General features: G+C 39.4%; 1 protein-coding gene across 7 annotated transcripts in view; it reads left to right on the top strand.

The window, feature by feature from the left end:
- Nucleotides 1-21,420, top strand: part of THSD7B (thrombospondin type 1 domain containing 7B) — a 299,357-nt gene that overhangs the window by 40,523 nt on the left and 237,414 nt on the right. For 6 of the 7 annotated variants that reach the window (XM_039555302.1, XM_039555304.1, XM_039555301.1 and 3 more), the window contains exons 2-3: nt 13,491-13,584; nt 15,612-15,785. In XM_039555302.1, the coding sequence (XP_039411236.1) occupies nt 15,647-15,785 (139 nt within the window). In that variant the 5' untranslated portion in view covers nt 13,491-13,584; nt 15,612-15,646. Of the gene's footprint in view, nt 1-9,989; nt 10,040-13,490; nt 13,585-15,611; nt 15,786-21,420 lie in introns of those variants that run through there. The other variant, XM_019290572.3, reaches the window with a different exon arrangement.

Below are 21,420 nucleotides of genomic sequence, written 5' to 3'. Positions count from 1 at the left end.
GTCTCAAATCACTGATAATGTAAAGGTTCACTGTTTGCTGGTGGAGTGTGCATAGCATGGCAAGATTGTGTTAGGCTGCCAAGAGATAACAAAATGATGCAGGTAAATGTTTAGGAGATTTAGTGGAGCTGGTACATGACTATTTACTGGCACATCCATCCCTGAGAGGCCTCGAGAGGTTTCATCTCAAGCAATGCACCTTAGAGAGAGTCAAGAGTCCTGCTGCCTCTGACCCAAAGATCTTCCCTTGCCTGGAGCACTGCTGCTGTCCTGTTTTGGGGTCTTGGTGGTTCCCTGATCCTTCTGTACTGCTTCAACAATCTGACAAACTGGCATTGGAATGAGATGGTTTTGCTCAACTTAGTTCTGATGCTGGTACAAGTTTTGTTTGAGATGGAATCATTTCCCAGGGTCATCATTCAAATATCTGATAATAATTGGCCTAATCCAGAAATAGAGAAGGAGAAAAACTCCTTTTTTCTTTCTCTTATTGGTGTAGGATAGTCTATCAGTGTCTGTATGATGTTCCCTCATGGATTAAGTGCTATTCCCCTGTTGATACACCAGACATCAATCTTGCCAGCAAAGAAGAGAAGCACCTCTGAGCTGGCCATCAGTTCCTGAGTGTATACTATCATCATTTCACTCTTGGGAGATGTGACATCTGTCACTTATTCATGTGGGATTTGTGGACTATTGAGTGTTGAGAGTGACAGCTGCTTCAGTGAGTCTGACAGCACTGACCTGAGCTTGGCGAGTCCTCATGGCTTTGGTGGGGTCACCTTCTCTCAAGGTGGGCTTGGCAAGGGAATCTGCAGCTTCTCTATGTTCTATGTAGTTATGAACCTGCCTTTTTTCTGCCTTGTGCTGACAGCTCGTTCATCTGAAGGTAGGGTATGCATTGATATTCCAGTGCAGCTCTTCAGCTGCTGGAGGTGTTGGAACATCACAGGGAGCTGCGGGAAATGCTCCCTTTTGTGTGTGTGTGGGTTCCAGCCTTGCCCACGGAGCCACCGGCACCAGCTAGATTCTGCACCCACAGCCTTGGCAGTGTCTTACACCACTAACAGACCCCGTCAAGTGATTCTCTAAAAGCAGTTTTTTAAGTTCTTCCCAAATAAATTCCTTAAGATTAAAAATATATGGCTTGTAATAATGTCTCTATCTATTTTGTATGAGGTGATGCATAGCTGTATCTGCCTGCTAAATGCTGCATATTGTTTAAAGTGTGTCTCGTGCTTTTTCTTATTGATTAATCTAAAATACAAATTTACAATTGATTCTCAAGTCTTGGATGCTGCTGAAAACCTGTGCTAGGAATAGATTTATACAGATGATATTCACTGCTGCTTCCAGCATATGGAAATACACTGAAGCACTATTTTTAGATGTTTTATATGCAGTCAAAAGCTTTTTGCTCACCCTCTCGCCTGTACTTTTATTTCTTGCAATTTGGAGAGTTTTGGATTAAAATAAAGGGAAAATTAGGAACAACAATCAATTTACCCTTAGCCTTACAGTCCCTTATTACAATTGCTAATTTATCAGTGGGTAGGTACCTCTCTTTTGTAATGGATATTGAGGATAATTTTAAATGCAACTTTTAAGCTTAGCCAATTTACATAGTACTCTGGGAGATTAGTCGCTTCTGCATAAAGAGTTGTGTGCCTTTCAGGGCTGTTCTAGAGCCCTCTCCTGTGGTTTTTTGAATGTTTGTTGTAATAATCATTGATTTCCTTAGCAAGGTGTTGACCTCTAAGTAAGTATTGCAGATTGAAGCAGGCAAACTTTGGAAAATTGCTTGGAAGTCTTTGATTGGAGCAGTTTTTCTCAACTCAGATTTGTATTGTGTTTGAAAGATTGGACTGGGGTCCAGGAAAACTGTTGGATTTTATGTTCTGTGCAAGCTGTTTCCATGCTTCTGAGTTTGGGGTTCTTTGGTTCTGGTTTGCTGTTTTGTTTTTTCCCCCGTCAGATGATCTTCAGTGAAACAGAAGCTGCATTTTCCTGTCTTCTGTCCTTCCCTTCCACCTCTGTATATTTGTATTCCTTGGTTTTTTTTAAGCCATTAACATCACTAGCATCAGGACAGAAAATGTGAGAGCCACTAAATAGGATTACATTAAAAGGATGATTTAATTGAGCTCTTACACATGATAAGAAGATTGTCTTGTTTTGCTGAGCTGCAGGTTATGGAAGTCCTTGGCAAGGGAATGCCAAGTTGCTTTCGGCATTCATTAACACCAAATCCAAATCACCGCTAAATTTGTTTAGCGGGAAGAGTAACAAATAGAGGAAAAGCAGAACCCATGATTTTCAGCGTATTTATATTTGCAAATGTGTGTTTTCCTGTAATTCAGAGGAGAGTCTTCTCACGGCACCAAAAATTCTCCAGTTTGTTCTTCCCTTTATCTCAGAGTTGGAATGATCATATGAAGCAATTGCTGGCATGACTAAATCCCACTCTTGAAAGTAGGACAGGAGACATTTTCCACTTTCTACATATTGATCTTTTTGTATAACGCCAAGCGATTGCAGTCCTTTAGAAAAGGGCTCATGTACTGAGTAAAAATTACATAGTAAATGGAGTTTTAACTCCAGTTGTAACCCACTTCCCTGCTAGTTTTACCACATAAAGAAAAAAGTATCCATAGAATTATGACCCAGCTCTTGTACTGCCTCTGCCAAATATTATTGCCTGGTAGGCCAATTTTTAAAGGAATGCCTAGGGCTTGCAATATATTTATTTCTGCCATTTAAGTTCTAATTTAATTTTAGATTTTTTTAACATAATCAGATATATTGGATTACTGCTGCTATCAAGTCTGGTATTTAGTTCAGATTCCCATCTTTCTGAAGGAAAAAAATGCTGGAGGAATGTAAAATAGTTCAAATAATGTGGAATACAAGCCTCTGGGAGTGGATGCAGGTTTTAATACTGAGAGTATTTGTAAAAGAAGTCATAAATACTTTCAGTTAGCAAGAAGATTTTATTCAGGTTCAAGCACAGCTTTTTCACTGCAGAAGCTGCTAATCTCTCTTAGTGTGAACCCACAAAGAGAGCTTCTGCCAGCACTGATTTCTCCCGAAGGTTGGCTCAATTTTTATTTAAATTCTGAAACACATGGAAAAGAAGGCTGAAGTCTGGTAAACATCCATCTGGGTGTGCTTTTACAGAAGGTTTTATGCATTAATTGACTTATTAATTCAGCTAATCAGGAAAAGTGGAAGAAATGAGCAGGGAAATATATTAACCTGCAAAAGTCTGATGAGTTTACCTTGGCTAGTATGACAAATGTGTTTTTGTATGTTTTCTACTGTAACCATCCCAAACTTCAGTGGACAAAATACAAGTTAAGTATGGATGATTGGAACTTCAGTGGAATTTGGGCAGCCTCCTCCTACTGCTGTGTTCCTAAAATATCCCTCTATGCCTGTCTTGGCACTTGAGTTGTTTTCCATCCTTGTCCTGAAATAGTGTTTTATATTCCTTGCTTGCAGCTTACAGGTGTTCCCTGTATGACCGAATGTATGTGTTGTTATATATATGTTATATATATGTTTTGCTTTGCTATTAATGCTGAGATGCAGCTTTAAATCAAAAGTAGCCAGTGAACATGACTAACTTCTCTGGTAGCATTTGTTGCATAGGCTATGTCGAATCTCTCTTTAACCAAATGGAAGCTGTGGTTATTAAATTTTGAGTTATTTAACCTAATACATTTAAATAATTTTTTTTTTTTAATGCTAATTGCTAAGAGTGAAGTAAATAACATTTTCTGCAATTGCAGTTATTGGATTTACAGGTACTTTCTGCCTGTTTCAAAGAGAAGTATGAGTAAGGCTTTAAGAGAGGGTTGAAAGCAAATGTGATGAATAGATAAAAGCAAAAGAAGTCAAAGATAGATTTAAATTGCATTTTATTATAGACTTAAGTAATATGGTAAAAATAGATGTAATTGTGAAACCTGACTATCTTAATACATTCCTGCGAGGCAACCTTAATTCCAGGATTTCTTAAATGCTGATTATTTGTAACTCTAAAATTCTTATAGTATCCTCTTTTGGATATAAATGTAGTATGTCTAGTGTTTCCTCTCCAAGCTTCTACAAGAGAAAAAAAAGGCAAAAAACAATAGAGGAGAATATGTGGGAGAAATGACCCCCAGAGAATCAGAAAATAGAAGGGAAATACAAGTGAGCAAAGGGTTAGTTAGGAGAAGGAACAAATACTGTAGGGTGAGAAAAGGGATAAGAAACCAAGCTGAGAAAAGGTGGTAGATGTAATAAAATTTCATCTGTTGCCTTTTGGAAGAAATCAACTAGTTTAGTATAGAAGAGGATTAGGGGCAAAGGATAGGAAGGATCTGAGGATTAAGGACAAGGTACCCAGGAGGAGATGTGCAGCAGGTGATGAAACTGGTGAGTAAAGAGATGGCAGAACTGAATGGAGAAAAGAGAATGGTATTGAGATGGGGGAAGGTCCTGGTTGTGGGACTTGGACAAGGTGAAGCACAACTTCAGATCTCATGTCAATTTGTGTGAGCTTGGCAGGCTGAGCTCTTTGGTGGGAACAGAAGCTAAATTAAAACAATTGGGGACAGTGTGGAGTATCTTGTGTGATTCACGGCTGTCTGGCCCTACTTTGAGCAGAAGGGTGGACTGAAGCAGGGACATGCCAAGCTGTCTTGTCCCATGAGTGAGGAATGAGCTGCCCTGATGACTGTACTCAGCAGAAAGAGTGGTCAGAGCAGGCAGGCAGTCTTTGGGGCAATGCAGATAATTGTGTGATGGGAAAGGACATGGCTCAAATGAAGCTGATCTTGAGAGAAATGAAGCCGTGAATGTGGAGCTGTGGGAATGAGCAGCTGTGTAAATTCACTATGGTTCACTGATCACCTCGCAGAACTCAGGGAGGAAATATATCTTCCTTTTTTCTCCTCTCATGCCTATCATCTTCAGTAAATCTGTGCCTTAAAGATATTAAGGAGATGTAAAATAGAAAATTGTATCTGAAATCAAGTTAATGTCTTATTTCAGTGAATAAGATTGTTGAAATAAAGCAGCAAAACTCATAAGGACACTACAAACACAAGGCAAGACTCCACACAGAGCCATATCCCTCAGCCACAGTCCCTGTGACATCCAGTGGTGGAAGATGAAGGGACTGTAGGTGGCTCTGAGTTTTTACAGATGGAATAAATGTTCCTAAAGCAACAGTACAGAGTCAGATGATAGGTGGAAGTTAAGGGAAGTCTCTGCTGGAAAGGTGCAGAAGGAAATGGAGAAAGAAACAAAATTTGGGCACCATTGAGGACAATGTTCTGTGGGGCAGGGAGAGAAGACCCAGGCCGACACTATCTGCAGTGTAGGAGATTTTGGTTTTGTGGAAGTGTTTCATCCAGGTTTGATGTGTGTGTGAATTTCATTCTGCCTGAATTACTTCAGTAGCAGTTTTGGCCTGTTTTCTCTGCTCAGGTGTTTAATTTTTTAATTCAGACCAACCACTGCTGAATGCATGAATAGAAACCATTCCTTTGGTGGAACTGGCAGAGAGAAAATTTGAAAAGGTGAATTCTTTTGGTGTGGGAAGGGTTGTTAATCAGGGACTCACCAGGAAAAATGGTTCTGGATCCTTGTGGGCAGCACCACCAGAGAAACCAGATAACACTTTAAGTTGCATGTTGGAGCTCTGAAATACAAAATTAACTGATAATTTTCATAGGTCACGCTCTTTCCCATAAACCAAACTGATCTGCTCTCCTGGAGGGAGACAGAACAACTGGGCTGACTTCTCATTATCTCTTCCTATGGCGTATCCTTATTGAATTACTGCCGGGTAGAGGCAGCAGATGCTCATCAAGCCACTGCAGGACTCCTCTGTTAATTGAACTGTGATGGGGATGACAGCAGGGAAGGTCAGGATGATGGGACCAGTGATGTAACGTGAACTCCGGTAAGAGCAACCTGCATGGGCGATTGACCTTGCTTAAATAATATTACAATGAGGTCTTTTATCGGTTCATATAATTATGATTATTTTTTGTATCAACACTGCAACAGTGTCAGGGACCCCTGTGTGAATCATATTATATTGTGTTCAGGGCAAATATATTTTTCACCCTAAAGAGATTACACTTTCCAACGTAATAAAATAGAGTGAGGAACTATAGCTGGCAACAGGGGAAAAGAAATGGGAATGGAAAAGGTAACAGAATCACAGAACTCTTGACTGGGTGTATGGTTTTACTCAGCTGGTTGCTCCAACTGCTTTAAAGGGCAGTGTCATTCTTTCTAACTGCCTGTATGGCAATTTGGAGTTTTTGTTGCTGCCATGCATAGTTAATCTATGAAAGCAAGATCACTTTTAAATAAATGTGCAGGTATTATGAGTGGGTTTTGGTACGAAAAACCACATTTTTACACCTGGTTCTGTGGCTCTTGCCAAGTGCCTGGGAATGCCTGAGTTTCAGGCACACATCCTAAAGCCAGGTACTGAGCTGGAGTGCCTGCCTGGCGCTTTTCGCACTCTGGAGGAAGAGATGGGATGTGCTGGTGTGGCACTTGGCTGCTGTGTGCATCTTCTGGAGAGGCACATTCTTCCTGGATACTGCCCTGGCAGGAGAAAGGGGGTCTGGATACCTTCCGTGGAGTCCCTTGCTTGGCAGCGTGAGGAAGTTTGGTAGGAGGAGCAGCTCGTGCATTTCTGAAAATGAATTCCACCTAAAAAGCAGATGCTGCTCTTCAGTACAATCCCGTCCCACTGCACTGTGTTGCTCTAGGTGAGTTGAAGTCTGTGTGGCAGTTAGTGAAAGCTGAATTCAGAGTGCAGTGTGGGCACATTGGCATCTGTGTGTGTGCTCAGGAAGCAGTTTTTAGAGGTTCTGTATACCAATATTTGGGTTTTTTCCCCCTGTGTTTTTAGCCTTCACTGTATCTTTATTTTTTTATTTAAACAATATAGTTTTCGTAACCCTTTTGTTATACTGTCTGCCTGGGCCACTTAACATCAATGTTGCAAAGTAAATAGAAGGAAAATCAATGAATCAGTATTAAGGAATCACAAAATATTTTTGATTAATTTGTTTTGACAAATCTAGCTATAAGTATTTAAAATACATATTCTGACATGGGACCTGACTTATACAGGATTTTATTCTGTGGAAATGATGAAGCCTTTGTTGTAGGAGACTTCTTCACAAGACTTCATGGACGATGTTTGATAGGAAATGAAGAGGTACAGAGTCAGTGCTTGATGAACTCTGTAGAGCCTGTGTGTTTCTGGAGTGCTTCAGTGTTTGCTGTGTGTTGTGCTCTTTATTTTCTCCTTTCCTACAAGTTTATTCTTTGGTGCACTGAAATAAACAGCTGATGGCAGAGGATGCATTGGAATAAATGTTTATTTCAGCACTTTGGAAATGAGTTTTTTGAAATGGGATCTATCTTGTGGATGTATGTGTGTGTCTCTTCTTATTAGGTCATTTGGGTATGGGCTACAGCTAGGTAGTGCAAATGGCAAAATAGTAATGACTGCCTACAAATAGAGGTACAGATCTTGTGGAAAAGAAATTATTCATAGTCTGTGTGTTACAGCAGAAGGAAAATTATACATTTAAGAAGTGTTGAAGGTGGCCTCTGCATGTTTGGCTGGCTATTTTAGCCAAAGTCACCAGCGTTTAGAAGTTCAAAATGGAAGCCCACATACTCTCCCCAGAATTGATTAACAGGCTAAAACTGTAAGATTTTCCTGACTGCTTGCAGTTGTTTCTTTGGTCAGGGGTTTGGGTGTGTGCATGCACCCAGTTGCTCTGGTCGATGTGTAGAAGTGTAGAATATAACAATTTAAATTGGAGATAAGCTTCAGCTACGCCAGTCCTGTGGCAGGGAAGCAGATGGTCCTTCCCTGCTAAGCAGAGCCCAGGTCTTTGCTGAGTTCATGTGCCTGGTGGTACTTGATTGTATTATTTTGACCTTGTGTTTAAGATTGATAAACTCTACGTGGTGGCCATATCCCAGTGAGGAGAGAAAAAAACCCCGACCTACAGCCCGTGATGCTGTACTAATGTCAAATAATATAAAGTAATATCAGAATGCAGAAGAAAATCACTGCAGTAAAGCAATTTAATTTCTGAACTGAAAGCACTTTAATGGGAATGCTCAGGAAATCTGCCGTTGTTCCAGCAGCAGAGGTTATGAGGTTGTTTATTCTTTTTTTGAAACTCTGCTGCCTTGTAATTGGCGACTTTGAACCTTTCTGCTGTTTTCTGTGTGAATGGTCCTGCTGCTAAAGTAGGGGCTTTGCTCTCTACTGAGTTTGATTTCCAGGTTTGCCTTTTGAAGGAAAATAATTTCAAATACTAGTTTTTAAATGGTATTATACTGCTGAATGTGCATTATATGCAGTGCTTTGCCAGTGAAGTGAGAGTAATCCTCTTTGAACAAAAACTTGCAATAGCATTTACTGAAATGGTGTTGGAAGTAGTGCCAGCTCCCTTTGCCTTTGTTTAATTGCAATTTAACAGTAATCCAAGATCTGTGCAACTGTGACAGCAATTCTTAGATACAGCTGAGTTTCAAAGGACCTTCAGTTCATCCATTGCCAATGATAAAAGCTACAGCAGAGAAGTGTATTGATAATAGACTCAAACTTTTCTCTATCCATTGAAAAATAAACAAAAAGAAACTTTTTTGTCCCTCAAAGCTATAAAGTTTTGTTGTTACAGAAAGGATGTGCTATAATGTGAAGAAATCACTGAGCTTATTCTGGGCTGTGTTCTGCTATGCTGGCTGAGAAGCCTGGCGTGAGGCATTCAGCTGTAGTGTTTGAGGGTTGTAGACATAACCTAGATAAAATAACCCCCCCAAATTATGTAGGGTAAAAATGGGACTCTGTTAGTTTATAAGGTGACTGCTGTTGTGTTGACGAGATGGTTGGTTTGAGTTTCTGCAGCCTTTGTTTTTGTATTTAATTAAATATATAAAACTGCATGAGCAGCCTGAAAAGGTTACTTAAAAGTTGTTGGACACTTTCTATGTTCTGCTGCTCAGAAAAAAATCAATGCCTGAGTTCACGAGAGAAGCCTATTGACAATCTTGAGCATTTTGATCTTAATTGCTCTGTACTTTTTCCTGCTGCAAGGGGTATGATAATGGCTTGAAGAACATTTGTGAAGGTAAATTACCCTTCTTTGAGTGCTAAGATACAACACCAAAAGCACCAAAATGTCCGTGGCTGTTAAATCCCATTGAGAAGCCCAGGGCTTGGATTTCACCTGGGCACTTGCACACTCGGTCACGCTGAATGCAGTTTGTGGAGGGAGATGTTGGGGAGCTCTTAGTTGTTGAGCATCATTTGTTCTGCTCTCAGTGTGCCTGGGGGCTGTAGGTGGCTGTGTCATGGACAGAACTATCAGGATGGTGCCTTGCACAGACTCCTGAATCCTTGACTTGGAAGTCTCCTGCCCTTCTGAGGGAGTGTAAACCATCCATGTTTGTGTGCAAATGAAGTAAATTTTGCTTCATCTGTATTTCACTGATCTCCTGAACTGGGTTTCTTGTAATAGTCTGAAAATCCCATTCACTTTATATTCTTGAAAGTCAAGTGTGTTCCCGTGGAGTCCATTGGAAGTACTCAGAGTGAAGGAGAAGTAAGAGCACCATTGTTTAACAGAACAGTTCTGCTCCAGCATTGTTGTAATTAAAGCCGTTCTACTGATGGAAAGTCTATTCTCTGGTGTTTTCTTTAATGTAGTCATAATGCATCAGTCTGAGTTCCCTTGCTGGAACATCTTTCATTATAATCCACTTAGCTAAGTTTATAATTAAGCTTCTAAATTCAAACCTGCTTTTGTTAAATTTTTAGGATGTACAGAAGCAGGAAAACTTAGGATTCGTGTTTTTTACCCCAGACAAGTTGATGTAAGTTAAGAAGCAATTCACTGGCACTACAGTAATTGCATATTCTTGTTTTTAATTCCCAGGATCTTCTACAGCTTTGGAACAAGAACTGGATACAATTGAATAGAAGAAAAAAGGGAAAGTAATAGATTCTTACTGTTTTGATTATAAACATCTCCAAAATACCCAAACTTTCAAATATAAGTGGTGATGATAGTGATGACTTACTGAGCTTTCCAGCACTAGAGAGCTGAGAAAGGTTGTTGAAGTTGGACCATGAAATGTCTGTTGAGCTTTGTTGATTTGGAGGTTGTGCAGGCTTCCTCGCACCCAAAGCAGGCTGGTTGAGACTGTCTGCTCATTGTTTGGAATTACCTTCTCTGTGAAGATGTGTGAACACCAAATACTTTTTCAGGCATTATTTACCCTCACAGTTATTGTAGCAAATTACCAGAGATTAATGTGGAGATTAATGTTTGGATTCCCAATAAGTGACCACTTAGGATAAAAATGTTGTCAGGCAGCTGTCAACGTGATGTGTAAATCTCGCTCATTCGCTCAGTTTTATCCAGGATTTTCTCAAATGCTCCCGGAAGAAGAGCAAATATTCTCAGTTAAGGTTTGGAGGTGAGGTAGTGGAGGTATAGAAAATCAAGCTGCCATTCTCATATATGCAAAGTCACTCTGCTGAAATCACGGGGAGCACTTGCAGAATCAAGTATTAGTGTCAGAGCGTGACCTTAGGTGACTTTTTGCACAGGAAGTTTCTGACAGAGTTGGAAGTGGAGTGAACTTTGGGTGCCTCTGCCTTAACCAGAAGACTGTCTCCCTCCGAATGTGTAAGGGGAAAAATGTATAGGGTTTGTTTTAGGTGTGAAAGTGTAAGGGAAGTTTAGTGTAGCCATGTTTATAATTAAATAAAAGACTGGGCACATAGGTACTTACATTTGAATACCTGTTCCTGGTTTGACTAATGTGACTCCAAACACTTTCATTTTGTTAAACTCCATGCCTGTAGCACTAGCATTAGTGGTTTTTTTGAAATCTCTCCCGCAGGGATGGTCGACAGTTCTTGCCTGTGGTGATCAGCCTTTGCTGCTACAAGTCCAGAGTTCTGCTGCTGTAGGACAGAATAGAATTAGCTTTTTGGGTAACAGCTGTCTGAGCAGGCAAGGCAGACTTTTTCTGAGGATAAAGAGTATGATATAAACATCCAGATTATCTTGGAATATCACACGCAATGGGTTTGTGTGTAATAGGCAAACAGTTGCACAGTTACTGCTTACATTTGTACTAAGAAAATTTATTCATGATTAATGATGCTTATCTTTGTGCTAGACACCTGGCAAATGATTTATAGCCACAGATATCATCTGTAATGGCTCTTCTTTTTAGTTGTTGCTATTTAAAGTGTTTGGGATTATTCTAATTGCATCATGTGTTTTAAATGGAGAGAGCTACCCAGGTGTTCTTGTCAGCATTCCCATCTCATACCAAAAAGTAGGTCAGATTTACCCATGATGGGAAAGGTCACAACTCCCAGTGAAGTCAGGGGGAATTGAACTGATGTATGACAAGGCTGAAATCGTGTCTCAGGTTTGGAACAGTTTAAGATGATCTTTTTCTAAATTCAGTATTAAAAATGTTGTAAATCCATGTTGGAGCAGAGTCAGGCTGAACCACAGAAATGGAGCGGAAGGACTGGAAAAACCCCTTGTCCTGTGGAAACTTGGAGAAAGACCAACAGGTCCCTTCTCTAACAATGCATTATGTGAGAGTGGAGAGTCAAAATTGGGCCATGAGTCTTTCATTTTTCACTGTTGGATGATTTTGAAGCCTCTAATGTGTCTTGGACTAGCACAGTGCCTGTCACTTGGAAAAACCTGCCTCTGACTGCTCAGCAGTGGCTGGAAAATGGGAAAAGTTTCCCGGAGACTTTTTCCTCTCCCTAGCTAAGCATGGATTAGACCAGGATTTGACTGCTGGATATTTCATTGAGGCTGAGAATTAAATTGAATTTTGATCAGAAATCAGATTCTTGTCAGCTGTATGCATGTTTATTTATTTCTAACATTTTGTCACTGGAATGCCATGCTTTCAGCAGAAATGCAGGTTTCTAAAATAAGTTTGCTTTTCAAAATTAGTTTTATTCAATCCTGTCATTAAGAGAATTAGCAGTGGATTAGAAAATGTAAATGCGTTGTTATGACCATTAGAAAACTTGCAATGGCTTTTTCAAGACTGCCTGTATATTCCCAGCCATTACAGCTAATGCATGATATCCTTGTTTTCCTAAACCAAGATTCCATACAAACCAAGCAAAATGACAAAGATACTTGTGACTAGTCCTCCAAATATCGAAGCAGCACCTCATTATTTAATTTCAAGAGAATTCATTAGTGCAAACTATTAATTGGCCAGGCCTGGATTATAAAGGATATTGACTAAACATTTTTTCAGATTAAAGCTCGTATCTTGAACATATTTAGGAAATAATATGTTAATATGAAGGTGGTGAGGCCCTGGCACAGGTTGCCCAGAGAAGCTGTGGATGCCCCATCCCTGGAAGTGTCCAAGGCCAGGTTGGATGGCGCTTGGAGCAGCCTGGGATAGCGGAAGGTATCCTTGCCCATAGCAGGGGTTTGGAATGAGATGATCTTTAAGGTCCCTTCCAACCTAAACCATTTTATGGTTTTATGATATTTAAGCAATTCCATCAGTTTAATGACTAGTGTCGATGAAATCAATTTTTAAAAATTTAATTTCTTTTTTTTCTCCTTTTTTGTCTGTATTTGCCAGTTTACAGCTAGCCATGCTGACACATTTGGGAGCTGAGATATCATGTAACTAAATTTGATGTGAAGTGTTGGTGGCCTTCATAATGTAATTTATTCATGTTTCTGTAGATAGCATATGTTGCCTGTGCAATAATTTTTTATCGTATCAGGACAGAACAGCTACTGTTCCAAACTGTGTTACACAAACCTAGATACACAGACAAATTTTTATTGTGCTTTGCTGGGGTGTAAATCAGTGGAATCTATTGAGCTCTGCTGGGGTGGGGGAGATTAGAATCAATGTCTTGGTGTCTAATTTATTTCTGTTTTTTCTGACTTAATGTAATCTCTGTTCTTGCTCTGTGGGGAGCAGCAGCCAGTTATCTTTGTAGTCCTGCCCAAAGAATGAACACATGTGAAACCCTTGTTTTGGGGAGGAGGCTGCTGCTTCCAGGGCTGTGCTGCTGTTTGCTGACCCTTTGAATGCTGAGATGAAGGCACTGTGTCGAGAAAGCAGCTCGTGAGCACTACTGGTGCTTCATTAAAAATCTCAGCATCTTTATCAGCTGTTATCTGAGGTTTCCTTGGATTCGCCCATTTCACGCCCCTGCCTGTTTGTGTTGTTTTTGTGGCATTTGCTGGCCCTGGAGAGCTGCCCTGCAAGTCCAGTGAGTGCTGTCTGTGCAGGGCTGGGCGTGTGGCTCCCCTCCAGTACTGAAATCTGAGCATCTGAATAATTCCTTTCCTGGCTTTGTGTTTCTGTGTGCGGATGGTGTTGGAGCCAGTGTCACTGATTCCTTCTCTTTCCCTTGACAGAAAGTCAGTGACTCTGGTTTCCGACCGTCATAGATGGTGACTGCGATGCTGAAGGCACTGGGCGAGTCGCTCCTCCTCAGCTCTTCTGTGTGAGGTGAGCAGCCACCCTGATGGGCAAAAAATGCTGAATTGCAGGATGTCTGAGGGCCCTTCTTCTCCACATCCCAGGACCTTGCTGCTGCATCGGATTTCTCAATGATGCTCAAGATTTCTGAGCTTGTGTGCTTCCTACGAGGCCACTTGTGGTCTGTGTTACGTTACCTGGGTGTTGGGGCTTGGGTTGCCTTCTGACTTAAATGTGAATTCTGAATAAAATTAACCCAGAAGACATGAGCAAAGCATAAATCTGGTCCTTGCCTACATTACTGTGTTTGGTCAGGTTGGTGGGTTTTTAGGTTGTACATGAGATGCTGTTCATCTGAAACACAAGAATGAGCTAAAGCAGATAACAGATATTACGTTGTATCTCCCACTGTAGTTAGTCAAGATCTGATTAAATGTAATTGCATGAATTTATCATGATAGAAACTGTTTCAAAGCAATTTGAATACAGCCTGAAATTAAAAGCTCTACTGTATATTCAGTGTGTACAATTTCCAGATTTATCTTCAGTTTCTTATCAAGAATGATGCTGTGTATTATGTGCTATGACAATGTCGCTTTTCATAAGGTTAGGAATGTAATAGAATTTTCTGGACTGAACTTCTAATAGCTGATAATTTTAATGAAAATCAACAAGATTATGCCAGTGAAGACAAATCTTGAAGACAGGTGTTATCTCCATCCTTACACAAGTACGGATGTGACATTTTTACCTATAAAAGTAGGATTAATCGCTAATAAGTAGAACTCTGTGGAGAATTGAAGCTTGGTATAAATACACGGCATAAATACAAAAGCTGTTGTGTCAGAAAAATTAATATGTAAATTTACATCAGAAACTTGTTTGATGTGGAAGTAACATGAATGTTTTTTGAGATTTCCAAATTGTTCCCACCTGAATATGGATGAATCCAAAATATCTTGAAACTCATGTAAAATCTGCCTTACTAAGTATCTAGTTGGTCATCTTGTGGAATGAGAGACACAGAGATTGGAATTACTAGACTGAAGCGGAATTTTTAAGATTTTATTTTGTTGTGTGAGTTTCTGAATCTCTGTTGTTTGGAGCTTTTCTGTAGTATATAAACAATGTGGGTGTTTGCTGAAGCTGGCATTTAGGAGCTGGTCTCCTGCTTTGTATGGAGACCCAGAGAAACACTCCTCCTTGCTTCCAGCACCACTCAGTGATTATTTTAATGAATTGTGTGGTCTAAAACTGCTGCAGCAGCGGGACTTGATCCATTCCTGTTTCATTCACAGTGTGCCTCTGGTATTTGTCTGAAGTATTGGGGAGCTTAATTAAAATCCCTTAGTCAGAGAGACCTCTCTGGAGTAACTGGTTGCTGATCTGGAGCTCAAAGATCCCAAGGGACTTGAATGAGTGTCCCAAATTCCACAGAAATGCCTGTGTAGTGTCTGGTTTTCCCTTTCAAGCTGGTCCATCATGTGCTAATGAGCAACCCCTGTTACCCTGCTTTTCCTGCTGCATTTCTGATGTTGCTCTTGTGTATCCCATGTTTACACGGGGTTTGGAACTAAAACACTTCCAGGCCTGGATCTTAAATGTAGGTTGTGGGGTCTGGATTTGGAGCTGAATTTTGTCCATGGAATCCATTCTCACTTTTTTAGTCTGCCTATATCATGATAACATTCTTGCTGAAGCTAAATAGAGAAAAGAAGGGACACACCACACCCTGCCACTGGATCCCTTGCCATTTATTGGCACTGGCAGATTTCTTCTTAAGAACCTGCTAAAAGCATTTACAGTGGCTTTGTAGGATGGGACCGTAGGTCCTCTGGGAGCTGGCCCTTCGTCTCTCTCTTCCCCTCCTCCTTTTCTTTTCTCCCTCTCCAAGTGAAGCACCTGTTGTAACAGACTCGTCCTCATCAAATCTGGCTCACAGGGACTGGGAAATTCACAGTGGCCACCAGGTTACCCTTAGGCTGAGCCTGTTGCCTTGGTGGTTTAAGTATTTTAACAAGCCTTCTCTTTTTGGCTTTTTTTTTTGTTAATTCTAGGACCAAAGAATACAAGAGACTGAATTATCTGAATTATGCTTCTACAACAGAACTGGGTTTCTCCTCTTTGGGCATGGCAGAGCCTGGGGAAGCCCTTCCTTTTGTTTGTTTTCTTAATGTTGCAAACAGCTGATCTGGAAGCCAGGAGAGGTCACCAGTTTGTCTGGAAAACAGGTAGGAAAAAGATATGTTGGCTTCTCTACTAGATATTTGCTGTATTCAAGGATGGAGTGATTGTCCTTTCTCCATTCTGTTTTAGCTTAACGATAAATTAAAAAATTCTGATAATGTCTTCTATTCTAACTTTTTTAAAATCTGAAAAATAGAAGGAGTTAATATGTGTTTGACATTAGTAATCTACATGTCTGTTTCAGTTATGCACCCAGAACATAATTCTGGACTTCTTAATGCTTTTCATCTAAGTGTATTTTTACTGGATCATCATCCTAATGTTACTTTCTTTGAAACATTTAATAATTTTCTTTTAATTTTTGTATGCAAGGTGCACACCAGCATCTCTCCAGATGAACTGAGTCAGAAGTCCATGCTCTTGGTTGATCTGTTTATAATTCCATTGGTACATTTAGTGAATTATTTCTGTCCATCAGTCAGGTTGGATACATGCAGTGGTTGAATGTGCACAAGGTGTGGAAACCTGTGAAGATGCTTTGGGAGCACCACGAGTCTTGGTGCTGGAGTGGGTGGGTAGGAGATGGGGTGGTACAGCTGCACAGAACCAAACATGAAGCAGCAGATGCTTGTTTTGTAGCACAGCACACAACAACAGAGAATGTTCAATGAAACGGAAATATTGTCAAATTTGGGAAATGTTTACTTAAAGTGCTTAATCAAAAATACCCAACTGAGCCAGGGGTTTCATTGCCCAGGATCCCTTTGAGGTTTGGGCTTTTGTGACTGAGCAACAGAGCGATTAAATGTGATGGAAAAATGATTTGCCTCCTTTTTTTTTGGAGAGGTTCTTTGGTATTTTGGTTATTTGTTTTTTAATTACCTTTCTGTAGAAGGTAATATACTGAATTAGTGGAATAATGAGGCAATTTTTCTGGGAGAACTCCTGTCCTTCTGATACGATGAACACAAACTTCTTGCCTGGTTGCTGGTATGGGAGGCTGGGGAAGGGCTGGTAAAGTACAGTATGATACTAGATTTCTAAAGACTTTTCTTTTTTACACTGTCTAGCATGTGAGATGAGGAGGAAATAAACAACAACTATCTTTTCTCTGTTATTTACATGATTTTTTGAACAAGCTTTGAAAGATAGAGTTGTTTCCTTAAGACAAATTAGAGCCTTCAGTGCTGTCTGTCTTCTCTTCAGTTCCAAAGCACGTCGTACTGTCAGTCTTTAGGGCTGTACATTGGAAGTCATAAAACTTTAATTTGACTTGATGATTCCCGTTGAAAATAAGGAGGTTTCAATGCTTCAAAGGCATCTGGGGCAGATGTATTTAGAACTAAGAAAATTTGATGCCCAGGTTTGTGTGGGCACCATGCTCTGAAAGCCCCACAATGGGCTTGTTGTAAAGGTTTGTCTTTCAGATGCACGAGGAAATTGCCGGTTCTTGTGACTCCCACAGTGGGTTAAAAATATCTGAGCTCTCAAGAGTAACTTTAAAAACTTCAAATCCTAAGAGTATTTTGATGTACTTTCTCTGCTGATGGAGTGACATGAGGTAGCAAACAACTTCGAGTGATATGTTCTCCAAACGAAAATAACTTGTGAGCTTCAGCCAAATGTATTGTCCTGATTGAGGAGAAAAGATTTTTCTCCAATATTTGTAAACATTACCACCCCCCCTTTTTTTCCCACTGAAGTATTTTGTTGGAAGTTAGTTACATCTAACCCCCAGATGTTTAGTTCTGGGTTGAAACGTATAGTATGTTCACCCAAAACATTATGTTGTGCTGAGAAACAAAATATTATTTATGAAGCCCCTGCTTTCTCTGAAGTAGTAGTGAAGCAGCAATATTTCTAAATTCTGAAACTTGTTTTTTTGCAGTTGTCCTAAGAAATAACACAATGGGCAGTAAATGGTAGTCTGCTGTCAGGGTGTGGCTTGATTTTGTATGCATTTTCATACCTGAACTGGAAAGGTTTTTCAGGTATGATTAATCACAAAGGTGTGTCTTTCAGAAGATTAAAAGGAAGTGTTTTGGGAAGAGAGGGATGGTGACTTAAATGGAATAGGTGGATCTGGAGAGGTAGAAGGGTTAACATAATCCCTTGTGGCAAGATACCAATAATACTCTGGGATGTAGGTCATGGAGATCCTGACCTGTTAAAAAATCATCCCACAATTTGAGGACTTTTGTGCCCAATACAAAATAATAAAATGTGACTAGAAGCACAGCACAGTGAACCTAAAATTAAGTAACTTTTAAAATAAAAACTGAGCATATCCATTCCAATAGAAAGAAAACCTGCAGCTGTTGTCCTTTTTTTTAATAAAACAATCTGATGAGAAATGAGCAATCTATAATGGGAAAGGGGATGATCTGTTCTGTTTTTAAATCTTGAGTTGTCTGTTGTTAGCATGGCAAGTTACTTACCTGCTGGAGAGAAATTCAACTTCTTATTGAAATGTCATGCTTTATAATTAAATAAGATTATGCTACTGAAAGCTCTGACTTTATGAAAATGAATTTATATGTACTGAAATAAATTTTCTAGCACACGGAAGTCCAGGGAGGCATCCTTAATATGCATGGGGCTAAAAAAAAAGGAAAAAAAAAATCATATCATCACTGGAGTTTATAATACAGACTTTTTTCCAGCTAAATCCTTGACACTGTCTAATGAAGACTCCTACATTTTCATGCTGGGCCTGGTGGTCTTGGTCTAGGGGAAAACGATGGCACTGATATCACTGCATCTACAAAAAACCCCAGGCTCTGTAATTCTAAAACATGAGAACTTGGCGTGAGAGGTAATTCTATACATACTCTTCCCTCAGCTATTCAGAGCGCTATGACTTGCATGTTGCTTATCTGTGGCCTGTCTTAAAACCATTTATTTTGAGCTTTTGGCTTCTAGAAGTTATAAATTAATATCTGTACACTGTATCTTCTGGTTTCCAGACATTTCTTGTCAGATACTCATTTAGTGGCCACTAAACATGAAAGCAATAATCATATCAGCTAAATTACTCAGCGACATCAAATAGCTGAATAATTTTCTCACATTTGCTAAATTTAATTGGACCTAAATTCTTGTAAATTAATAGTATTTAATGCAGTTGCCAATTAGCAATTTGCATATTTCACCATGTTAATTTTCTCCAACACTTGAGTAATCTTAAGAGTTCGTGGGATTTCTGCAATGCCAGTATGCCTATGTTTTAGTGATGGCCATCCATCACTAAAATATCCAGGCTTTTAAAACTGTGTATAGAATATTGACACACACACATGAGCCCACAGATTAATTCTAGTTGTTTTTTTTTTTTTTTTTTTTGGTGAAGCTCTAAAATTTAGTTCCAAAGTCAGAATTAAGTGTAAAATATGTGCAACACAGGAAATATTTTAGGTGCTTTACAGGAGAGGAGCTGATAATTAGGATTACAAGGTGCTGAAGTGTCTCTTCTCAGAGATTCTTGCTCTTGCTCCTGGATGGGTTTCTGGCTCCCCTTCACTGCTGATGTCTTCAGCTCCTCCATAAACTATACCTCAGGCATGTGCTGTTTCCCCCAAAATACAAACAGAATGAAAGATATAAGGGACATAGCCCATAAAAGGCTCTCAGGGCTAAAGCAATGGCGTGACTTTATTTTCTAATTGGGGAAATATTGTAAAAATGTTTTTTGTAGGATGAAAATGCCCTGATTTTTAGGAAAATGGTTCTTTAAGCATGGTAAAAATGCTATCTGTCATGGAAATAATCCTCTGTCTACTATGGAAGGGAAGAAGGGGACTGTTAGAAACCCAGGTGTTGTGTCCCAGTGACTTCTCCTTCTCTAGAAAAAATAAATCAGGATGGCTGTTTAGCCCAGCAGGGACATGCTTCCTGATATGAGTGGAATAGCACTGAAAGTGAGGTATCAGACTGGGAAATGGGTTTGTAATGATTCTGATCACAGCAGAGAGATTTTTACCTGAGGAAGAAACCATTAAACCTCTGGAGTTCGTGGGCTTTTGGGAGCCAGGTGTGTGAGCCATAAGTACTCCTGCCCTAGGTGAACATATAAAAACCTTAATTGGGAGTTACTACCTGTATTTGAAAGTCGTCCTTAAAATAGGGTTAGCAAATGGGTTTGGATCTTTCGTCGTTCTTCAGAAACAATCCGTAATGGAAAAGGGACAAAATGAACTTTGCAGAGAACAACTTCTAATGTGGAGAAACCTTTGAACCACCCGTGAGTGTGGGTGAGCCAGCCCTGGTACAACGAAAAAGGTCTTTTGTTCTCTGTTCTCAGATAATACCGCCAAAAAATGCCCTTTCTCAAGATGGTAATTTCAGGAAGGTCAAGTGCTGGTTTGGAAGTGCCTTTGACCTTATGTCTTAAAAGACAAGCTTTTACCTGCGTACACCAAATGTTAAAAGGAGTTCAGGTCTTCAAAGGATGGTAGAGCTCAAACCTGCTCAAAGCAGACTCAAAAATAGCTCTGCAACAAGTGAAGTTTTTTGGAAAGCTCAACAAAATGAAGAGTGATTATCTGTCCTAAATTAAGTGGTTCCTTTATTTGATAGGACAGCAGCTCATGAACGAAGCACAAATGGCTTTTTAGTGATCTTTTTGTGGTGTCTGGAAGGTTTATGATAATCTAACTGATGCTTCCAAACTTCTCATTGTGTGGTAAATGTTCTAATTGTGGGTTGTTCTTATGCTGCCTTGGTGGATGGAATTTTAAATGCTGAAACCTTCCAGTGGAAATCTACCCTTGATTTAATCAAACTTTGTATGATTCAAAGGATCTTCACTATGCTAGGAGGTTGGAACTGAAGTGATGCTCCTGGGTTATAGATTGCAATCTTGTAGTATTGACAGCAGAAGCAATTAGTAGTTTTTAAAAAAATACCTGTTAAGTTCTGTTCTCAAACTAACCAGGACATTGCCATAAACCTGATAATGAAAAGTTGTTCTAAAATGACAAATCTTGTTTTTACCTTTAACTTTGTTCATGGTCAGTTTATGCCTCATTTCCTGAGCCAGACTACTCTTTAATTTATGTAATTCTTCTTTTGGTCATTGCTGCTAATGTATTTATGAATTGAGGATACCAAGCTTCTGGACCCCTGTGAGTAAACTTATTTTCTTAGAACTGGTTGGTCAAGTGAAATCTTTCCTTAGCATTGCTCCTCAGAATTATATCAAATCTCAATTAAGTTTTCACCTTCCGACATTTTTCAATTGTAATTATAAGTGTCTGGTTTATAATATCTCAGAATCATTTAATAAAAAATACTTTGTAATGAACAGTTTCATTTGAAGCAGTTGGTTTTAATATGCTGGCGTAGTTTCATTATGTAGCCATTAAAAAAGTGATTTAAATGAAAAATAATACTTCAGTTCTAAATTTGTCTAAAATAATTATTTACAAATAGTATTCTATGAGACAGCATAAATTATGCTTCTATTTCTACAAAACATTTTTAGAAAACAATAGCATTTGAAGATTTAAAGGAAGTTGTTTTGCAAAATTTAATTAGAAGCAAAATTTAATATGCTGGTTGATATTAGTCACTGATATTTGGGAAGCTTTAAGGGTGGCTTCAAAGCTAATCTAATTTTCCTCAAACAGAAGTGCAGCTGTTTCAGATTGATAAATATTTGGTTTTCTTTTGTCTTTGTTC

This window comes from Corvus cornix, chromosome 7 (genome assembly GCF_000738735.6).
Source record: "Corvus cornix cornix isolate S_Up_H32 chromosome 7, ASM73873v5, whole genome shotgun sequence".
NCBI lineage: Eukaryota > Metazoa > Chordata > Aves > Passeriformes > Corvidae > Corvus > Corvus cornix.
The sequence above is the reverse complement of the archived record's forward strand: the minus strand, read 5'-3'. Positions and strand labels throughout refer to the sequence as shown.